Below are 10,191 nucleotides of genomic sequence, written 5' to 3'. Positions count from 1 at the left end.
CTAGGCAAGCCCTATACGATATATACTCGACTCAGAAGACATTGATGGGAGATCAATTCGTGTGGATGACCACCCTCTAACCGACTGAGCCATCCAAAGGACAATTTATCTTTATTTTCAAGATGATAAATTTCATTTTTTATAGAGGGTGGGGCGTTCGTCAATTCTTGTACGCATTTTGCATTTTTTCTCTGTTGGTCCATTAGAAGGAAAAAGAAAGAGCTAATGCGCTAATGTCTATCCTTTTTCTCTCTTTTTTTTTCTTCTATTTATGCTTTTTGAGTATTTGGAATTATATTTCAAATCAATGTTTGGATATATAATTCGAAATCATAATTTCATATTTTAAATATTCCAAAAAGTAAGATTTGGGATTTAAATGACAATTTTAATTTATTTTTTTAAAGAGTAAAACTTCACCTATAAGTTTATATTTTGTTTTAAAAAAATTATTTTAAATTTTACAAAAAAAAAATGCATGCTTAGTGTGGAGGTTTAAAAAAAATTCAAAGACAAAATTTGAAGACTATTTTCCACTATTACCCTTTTGATTATTGTGAAACTATTATCCTAGAAAATGTAAAGTAGTTAACAACCTCATTAAAAGAAAGGGTATATGAAAAAAAAATCCCAACAATTTTGAACTTTGAAAATTTCACTTATTTTGAACTATGAGAAAAGTTTCAACAATTTACTTAATATGGACCAATGTTTTAAAAGACTCCGTTGGGACTCGCCTCGACGCTCGCCCTGAGGCAGAACTCTAGCAAAACGCTCTAAGACTCAAGTGTGAGACTTAGTTTTGTAAGCACGCCCAACACCCAACGTTCGGAGCTCGCCTAACAGATCTTACACAAATTATGTGTTAAAATCTTTAGTTAACATTGTTGACCCTTATAATTGTTGAATAAATGAATGATACTTAATAATTTTTAATTTATAGAGATAAGAAGATTAAGAGTAAATCAAATAACAAGCTGTAGTATCACATCTTTATTATTTGGTAATACTATGAAGATAATTATATATTATGTAACATTTCTTTTAAAAATACGTAGCGAAATTTTACTTTTTCACTCATTATTGGTCTTCATGATTTTGTCATTTGTCTCAAAATTATCATATTTTATTTAGCTATTTGAAAGTAATTTTATTTTTATTCATGATGGAGTGATGTTTTTATTATAATACTAGTAAGTTTTATTGATTATTTTCTTTTGGGGAGGTAAATTGTATAGTGTGATAAAAAATATTTTGAGAAATAATGATTCTCTTATTAATAGAAAGTTAAGATATTAGATTATTTATACTTGTATAGTCATGTTAGAAGTTTTATTTTCTATGAGTTTTCTTAATCATATTTGTAATTATTTCAAACTATTGATGTATTTTTATAATTTTGTGTTATTATATTATTATACCATATTGTAAATTAAAAATTTAAAGATATAGGGCTTACGCCTCGCCTCACGCCCTCACGTTTTAAAACACTGATAGTGACTAATGAATCTTTATAAAATTATTATATTTGGAAGTTTATAATCGCAAACATTTATTTAGAAAAGAAACACGTAGATATGTGATTGATCAATACGGTATCTTACGATATTTTAATATCTTATTTATGGATTATGATTTATTTATTTGATAAGATTATTTAAGAATTGAATTTTTTTTGATAATTTTCACGAATTATGAAACTTAAAATTTTTTTTAAAATAAAAACATTAACTTTAAATCATGATTTGATATGCAACAAAAAAAGAAAGAAAGCTTGAATGAATCAGCCCATATACATTTTCGATACGATAGAGCTAGATCAATGAAAAGAAACAAAAATGTAAAACAGTAAAAGAAGGCAAAGGCAAAAAGTGAATGACCACACACACCTACTCACATAGACAGAACAGTGCCAATAAAAAGGCTGTAAACTTTTCTTCTTGTTATTCAATTCTTAAACCCCAAGTGCAGGTCGGTGCAAAATTGCTTAAACCCCTCTATTTTTTTTTCTTACCGCTGAACCCCAAATTGCTAAAAGTATAGTTTTTGTTATTCAACTCTTAAACCCCCCAAGAACTTGTGGGATTTTGCTTAAATGGGTAATGAGGTGTTGTATACTTTGTTAATGCTTATATTCAATCTTGATGTTAGACAAATAGGAATATTTTTGGGTTGTTTTAGTTGATGTGCTGGTTTTTTTTTTTTTTTTTGTGGAAATGTGTTAGAAGCATTGATTCTTTTTTCAATGTTGCATTGCAACAAATCATGTTACCATATTTCATATATGTTCTTTGATCTCTGTAGATTCTTTACTCATAAAGTTAATTGCTTTTTTCCCCCTTTTTTGACATTCTTTCAGTGGGTACCTTTTCTCTTTATGCTAGGCATGTAGGTAAACTTAGACAAAGTGCAACTGGTGTAAGCTATGTCTCATCTAGGAAGATTCATGGGTTGTATTCCCTTTTCACCCTTTTGTAAGGTTATAAGTAGTTGTGCTTAAATGTTGATTATTGGCATTGCAGGGGCACTTTTCAATAGAGTGCAAGTGTGATACTAAATTCGACTTTTCTTCGGGTATAGCAATGAGTTTCAGTGGCTCTACAGCAGGTTCTGGTGGGTTTATTTTCACATTTTTCGAATGTAAATAGGACTGAGAATAAATCTGATTTACTGTTTTAAGTACTTTGCTCTAGCAAAGCAGGACAAGTGAGTTAAGCGTTTGAACAAAAGGTTGACATTGCAATTGTTTAGGTAGCGGAACAACTCGAACATCATTGGAATTTGGAAGAACTCATGTTGTTAGGCCCAAAGGAAAGCATGAGGCAACTATTGTTTGGCTACATGGTTTAGGTGATAAGGGCTCAAGGTACTGTTTCTATCATTAGCATTAATTGTGCTTTTAAGGTGATGATGCCTTTGAGGATAATAGAGCCGCGATAAAGACTCACAGAAACTGTTAATTGATATATGATTTTGCTGATTAGATTATGATCAATATTATGTTTCAGCTGTTACATAATGTTCTCTAAATGCCTGCACTATGAGGCTCTAATGTAACCTTTATTGCACTTTTGCTCAGGGGTGGATCCAAAATTTTAAATCTCTGGGTACCACACTGATTTGAATAGTAACCTATGACAAAAACTCCAGCGTAGAGCAAGATAATACTTAATATTTATTAGCAAATTTTGCATACAAAAGTTTGATTTGTTCTATTGGTTTAATTAAGATTTTACTTACAAGAGGTTTGGGGTTTTAATCTCCTTTTTCACAATTCTTTTTACAATAATTTTGCTTCTGATGTCTTGCCTTGCCTGATAAAAAAAGTTTTAAGAAAATACACCTCATAACAGGGTTCGAACTTGCATCCCTACGGTAGTAAACCTAAACTTTTACCACTGACACCATAAGACTCATTATTTCTAAGGATGTCACGTTTAATATTATACTTTCTTTGTAAATATATATACAAATATACATGTATATACAAATTTTCAACCGAGTCTGGGGTGGCGTGGCACCCCCTCCAAGCTACGTAAATCCGCCCCTGCTTTTGGTGAGGTAGAGTGAGGTATTGTTTGTAGTCCATATGCAGCTTCAAGTCTGATTTGTTCGGTTTGGCTCTGTACCTTTTCTCTTTTGTTTACCTCTAGTCTGTCCCAATATAATAAAGCCCGAGTAAGATACAAATGAGTCGTTGTCTTTTTGATCATTTACTTGATTCTTAGGGATCAGGCTGCCAGATGTTGAACCAGGGACCACCTGTTCACTTGCTGATTTTCCTATAAACCAATTAAACATAACAAGATAAATAAATTATTCACAATGTCAGTGACTAATTTGGTGTCACTAAGACTAAGATTAGGCCAATAAACTTTCATATAAAAAATGTAGTCTAATTTGTCCATTTCAATAAACCTTTTCATAAATTGGTTCTCCAGATTGTTTTGTGGTCCCTAAGCTAAATGTATCACTAGTCTCCAAGTTGTTTCTTTAACTGTACAGTATTTTAACATTTCATGCATAAAGCTGTCAGCTCTTTTGTTGTAACTTTTTGTTGCATATTTAAATCCAACTTGTATTATCTTGTTTAGTTAGCTACCAGAAACTGTTGTTAACTCTTCTTGCTTATCTACTTTGCAGCTGGTCCCAGCTTCTTGAAAGCTTTCCTCTTCCTAATGTAAGGATATAGTCATTCTATGCAGGGTGATTTCTATAATAAGAGCGAGATTTATTAGTTGTAACTTGTCGGTATGTTTCCTTCTTGAATGGTGTGCAGGTCAAATGGATTTGCCCAACTGCTCCTACTCGTCCTGTTGCTGCCTTTGGTGGATTTCCCTGCACTGCTTGTAAGCCTTATTTTCAGAAACAATTTTGTTTTCTGTTTGTTGATAAGCATATCTTCTATATTGTTGTATGCTTTCTTAGCAATGTTTTACTCTCACTGTTCAGTATCTTTTGCTTATCTACTGATAATGATAAACCACAGAGGATCTATTAACTTGAATTATTTTAGGGTTTGATGTAGGAGATATTTCAGAAGATGTTCCTGATGATTTGGAGGGCTTAGATTTTTCTGCAGCACATGTTGCAAATCTCTTATCAACAGAGCCAGCTGATGGTATGTTTCTTTTTCAACTTTTTAGAACAAATATGTACCAGAAAAATCTTATGCAAGATGAAACTGGTGCTTCAAACATGAGATAAGTAGAAAATAATTTCATCAGCATATGTTCTAGATTGTTTGAATGCATTGTAAGTTGATATCTGATGTGGCAGTTCATCATTGCATATTTGTCTGTAACTCTTTTTCATCTTCAGTGAAACTATGTGTTGGAGGATTCAGCATGGGAGCTGCAACTGCTCTTTATTCAGCCACATGTCATGCATTCAGGCAGTATGGTAATGGAAGCCCTTATCGAATGAACCTGAGTGCAGTTGTTGGCCTTAGTGGCTGGCTTCCTTGTTCAAGGTAGAACTTTATTTCTTAGAGATACCTGCAGCTTTTGTTCCCACGGAATATGTTCCCCTTATTAGCTGGATTTTCCAGGACATTAAGGAGCCGAATGCAAGGAGTAAATGATGCTGGAAGGCGTGCAGCATCCTTGCCAATTTTGCTCTGTCACGGCACTGGTACTTCCATTGCATGCTTTCCAACTTTTGGATGTCTGGTGTTACTCGTGCAAGTTCCCGCCATTTGTTGGTTGTCTGCCTGAGATTCCAATTCCCTTTGATGTCCTAATGTGTTTATTTCTGGGCATCCTAAGTTTATTTTTTTGACAAAACAATAGCCACATAATCTCTGGGATCAGTATATGACATGTTTAAATTAATATTTATTAGATAATGAGGGTTAGCAGAGTGTCTTGCTCTAAGCTGTGTAAGGAAATGCTAGTACAGGACCTCTTGTGGATACTTATACTGTGATTAACATCTTGATAATTTTTGGATCTCTTTTGATAGATCTCAGCCGGTGGAAAGGTTGGTTGAGAGGATATAGAAGTGACCTAAATTTGTTTAGCTATCATACCGTTTTACCCTCATTTCACTAGGTTTTAAGTTTAAGGGACAACAGTAGCTATTTGTAGTACAATCATAATTTGTTTTCTTTGTTTTTTCTTTCCCTTACCCATGAATATTTTCCACAAGTAACTTGTAGATGGTCATATTGCTAGAATTTTCATTTCTGTCCATGTTTTTTCCTATTGAGGAAGCCCTTAGTTCCTAGCTTCTGAGCTAGTTAACATGTATGGCTGGTCAAAAAAAGAAGCACCGTCTAAAAGGCTGGGAGATCATCAATTTACATTCTAAATAATTTCCAAATGTCTCTAGTTATAGCGTCAGTCATTTGGGAAGTTCTATGCAGAATTCCTGTGGTTGAAGGTCTCTAAATGTGGAGCCTTCATTCTATTTCTTGTTACCATACAAACCCTGAAAGGAGTATGTCTCAAAGATGAGCGTCACTCGTCAAACTCTATGACTTGATGATATTGTACTTACTGCCCTAACAAAAAAACAAAGCAAAATCTGCTGCTATTCTTGTGTGTTGGACTATTGGTTGCCGTGGATTTGGAATTTCAGAAGAAATGAGATATCAAGGTCCCTGATATTCCACATGACTGATTTTTCTAATTGATTATCCATAGTTATCAACCGGAAAAGACTTGCACTCTTGCTGTTGTACTACTCTTGAATATTAATTTAGATTTGAACCTTAACAGAATACACAATGGTTCTTGTTTCAGGTGATGACGTTGTGGCATATCAACATGGAGAAAAATCTGCAAGAATTTTAAGCTCATCTGGTTTCCAGAATCTAACCTTGAGGACTTATGAGGGGTATTTATACATCTCCGCCTTTTTTGTATATACAGTAAACTTCAAATGCTCCTCAGGACTCACGTTCAAGTCTCCTGTTGTTCTTTTATAGGCTTGGTCACTACACTATTCCTGAAGAGACTGATGAAATTTGTCGCTGGCTGTCTGCAAATTTGTGTCTCGGGGGGACATGAAAAGAATCGCTGAAGCTCTGGTATACATCGTGATATACACGAAGAAGAAGATAAATAACAGTCATAGTGTATGAACAGCTAGCCTAGGGAGAGTGGCTCATGGTATACTTGCATTATGCATTCTATTATATTGTCTATTAGTATCTGTTGTATCAGTAAACAATAAATCAAGTGTGGCTACGCAAGTTTTTACAAATTTGATTATTTTTTTTCTCATGAGAGGCAAAAATCTTATCTAACTTGGTTGATTGTAAGAGTAAAAGAATGTTTCTAGGAAGTCAAAAGTGTTCATCAATTGTTTTACAAAAAACACAATGAGCAATGAAACTGTTCCATGTTTTGAAAGGGAAATCTTTCTTAGTTTAGAGCACCTATATGGTTCAAGAGGGGGTGAATTGGGTTGATATTAAATTTGTCACCTGAAATTTGCCTATTTCGATCGATAATTATGTTTGCATGACAACTAAAATTGTAAAATGTCAAATAGCAAAGAATATGGAAAATTATCTGATTTAAAAGGAGTAAAAATATCTACACTTCACTTCAAAAATTTCACTAAACAAAATGGGTAAAATTCGTATTATAACTCTAGCAATCTAGGACTTCAATTTTCAAGTTTCCAATAAGTTTATATAAAGTTTTGTCCAACTCTTTTGCCTCTTGAATAGTAGTCATTTTGTTTTCTCAAGTTCTAAGTATCGTACTTATCAACTCGTGAACATAGCCACGCGAAGTATAAGTGAATAGAAAAATATTTTTTCGTAAATTTAGTCTCAATCAAAAAATACAATTATATATATATATATATATATATATATATATATATATATATATATATATATAGATTAAATTTAGAAATATAAATATTTTCATTGAGATTTCATTAGTTAATAGCTTGCTATTTTTAAAAAATTCGAAGTGTCATTTTTTTTGGTATACAATTAATTGAAACATAGCACAATAATCGGTTGAAAGGAAAAGATTAATGGATAGTGCCTTAGTTTTAAAAATCAATATTCTTCACTTGCACTTCTTTATTACCCTAAAATAAAATCAAAACTTTTTAGAAGTAGAATTCAAAACTTAAAACTCATAGTTCTCTTACATTTAAACTCCAAAAGTAAATTTTGGTATTTCTCCCAAATGTTAAATAAAGGACTTCAATTATAACTCCATGTAGCATAGAGCAATTTATCATCAACATAAGCCAACATCTAACATGGCCTTAAAAATTTTAAAAAGCCTTACCAAATTCCTTACAAATCTAAAGAAATTAAATTAAGCCCTCAATATTCAGACAAAAATAATAGAAATGAAATATTTTAAATAATTAAAAAGGCTTTTACAAGTATAAAAATTCACGATGAAATGTCATACCTTCTTAATTATGGCAAATCAAGTATAAGATGCTCACATTTGCAAATTAGCTATCCATTCATGATCGCCACAAAATCTCCTTTAATTAAATTTAATATTCTATAGAGATAAGATGTAAGAGAATCGTCTACAAATCATATTATTGCTCAAAGCAATCTTAATATATATCATAGATATATTATTTGCCTCTAAATAAAAATTATGATTTATCACAAAAATAAGTTAATACTTTAAGAAAAAAAATAAAGAGAGAGATTTGCTAGTCACTCAACATTTTGGGAAGAAAACTTATAGTCATCTAGTTGAATCTTTGCAATTCTCCTAAATTTATGATATTTTATTGCCCTCAAAACGTTTCATTGCCTTCACCTCTTTGTTATTTGCAACCGTTAGTTTTCTTTCCACAATTTTAATTATTTTATTTGCAATCAATGTTTTCTAAAGAGATTTTTTTTTTTTGGTCAAGTCACTTTAGTTCGTTGGTGAACCTTGTGAACATGACTTGTATAGGTTCATTATTCTTTATGGAGAACAACTCATAATTTCTCATAAGTAACTCAATGCTTGAGTTATTCCTTCATGGGGTTTTGCTTGAAGACAAACAAAATTTCAAGTATAGGATATTGATGTTGTGTTTAATGTGTCTGTTTTTACTAGATGGAATTAGCAAACTTTATGTTGTATCAAATTTCGTTTCAGCAGACACGATGCTTAATTTGTTGAATGAAAAAATAATTATTTCATAACCAACAAAGATTATGATGGAGTGGTAAATATTCATTGGTTTTTAACCAAAGGTCTCGGATTTGAATCCCTCTGAGCACAGTCACCTTTGTCAGGAGTGTTTTATCCCCAATATGAGATTTCTCAACGCAAATTCAGATTTAATCGAACTCCAATACGGATACCCCACACTGAATGAGAAACAAAATAAATAAAGAAAAATCATTCAATAGACTCAATTACTTCATTGTTTTACCATGTTTTCTTCCGTTGCCTATGACTCGGTGTTGTTGCAATACATGGTTTAAATGAAAGTAAAATTACATAATCAACTTTTTTAAGTGACTGCGTCTCAAACGTAAATGAAAGCAGAAATAAATCAAGTTGAAAGTCGAATATAGTGCTAACAAAAGCATCCATAACCTACTCGAGCAAAAAAGATAAAGTGAACAATTGTCATATATTCAAATCAGAAAATTCAAAAAAATAAAATTTGATGGAATTCATACAAATTACTATTTCTGTCCCATATTGGTTGATTTTATATCAAAAATAATTGTCTCATATTAGTTGTCCATCTTATTAAATCAAAAAAGTATTAATTATTTTTTTCTATATTATCCTTGCGAATAATTCTTTTGAAATGTTCGCATTTGTTTGTAACGTTTCCAAGAAGTTTATTTTAAGAGGTGAATCAATGAATTGTTTTCTTATTTATGATTTCTTAAATGTCGTGCAAAATAAAAAGTGAACAACTAATATGAGGCGAAGGGAGTAGTAAATGACTAATTTAAAAGTTGTGTATGCTGTTGGCAACAAAAGCAACGCCCACGTCAGTTTAATGATGAAAGCTGAATTACAAAACTATCATCAATTTAAAATTCATTGAACTAAAACAAACATGTTGATACCAGCCAAACACTCACTCTTCTAAATAGTAGAAATATCAACTCTTCATTTTTATTTCCTATGATGTGTTTTAATTATAGAATATGCATGATTTTGCTTATTTATGAAATTTTATGTTGTACGAAATTTAAAGATCAAATTAAGACAATCGGAACGAGGTTGGATTAAAAAGGAAAGATCAAGAAAATTAAAAGTTGGATAGGTTAGGATTTCACATGATTATGAAAACATAAATAATCTACTAATGAATCCTATCAATTATTCAGGATTGTAGAACTACATAATTTTTACATAACATAAACTACAATAACTCAATCAAGAAAACATATCTGAATTTGTCATGTTATTTCTTGACTTAAGAGCGGAAATGTTCTTTCTTAATTGTTCTTTATTTACTCTTTTCTATCTCGTTTTCCTTTTTTGTCATCTTAATGAATAGAATGATAGAGTACACTATTCTCCTTTTAAAGGGAGAGAGAGAGAGAGAGAGAGGACCCATAATATATTGTATGGGAAGTTACAACTTCTTTTAACTACTCTCCATCAAGTAAAGAAAAAAGAGTTACTACTAATTCACTTCTCCATAACATCCAATTAATTTAGTCGTTTAATATTTATGAAACTGACTTTATTATGTGAGTCACAAATAAAACCTACATTCTCCCACTTG

General features: G+C 31.6%; 1 protein-coding gene across 3 annotated transcripts; it reads left to right on the top strand.

The window, feature by feature from the left end:
• Window positions 1-1,858: 1,858 nt before the first annotated feature.
• On the top strand, window positions 1,859-6,857 carry LOC129889349 (acyl-protein thioesterase 1-like). Of its 3 annotated transcripts, none has more exons than XM_055964617.1 (10): window positions 1,859-1,971; window positions 2,523-2,613; window positions 2,752-2,866; window positions 4,144-4,180; window positions 4,280-4,349; window positions 4,517-4,621; window positions 4,822-4,972; window positions 5,051-5,133; window positions 6,246-6,339; window positions 6,431-6,857. In XM_055964617.1, exons 1-10 carry the CDS (start codon window positions 1,876-1,878, stop codon window positions 6,510-6,512), a joined length of 924 nt encoding a protein of 307 aa, XP_055820592.1. In that variant the 5' UTR covers window positions 1,859-1,875; the 3' UTR covers window positions 6,513-6,857. The 3 variants fall into 3 exon arrangements, with proteins under 3 accessions (XP_055820592.1, XP_055820594.1, XP_055820593.1); XM_055964619.1 differs by having other exon boundaries at window positions 1,965-2,099; XM_055964618.1 differs by lacking the exon at window positions 1,859-1,971 and adding an exon at window positions 1,978-2,107.
• The last annotated feature ends 3,334 nt before the right edge of the window (window positions 6,858-10,191 follow it).

The sequence above is a fragment of the Solanum dulcamara genome, chromosome 5 (assembly GCF_947179165.1).
Source record: "Solanum dulcamara chromosome 5, daSolDulc1.2, whole genome shotgun sequence".
Classification (NCBI taxonomy): Eukaryota; Viridiplantae; Streptophyta; class Magnoliopsida; order Solanales; family Solanaceae; genus Solanum; species Solanum dulcamara.
This window is presented reverse-complemented; position numbering and strand designations above follow the sequence as displayed.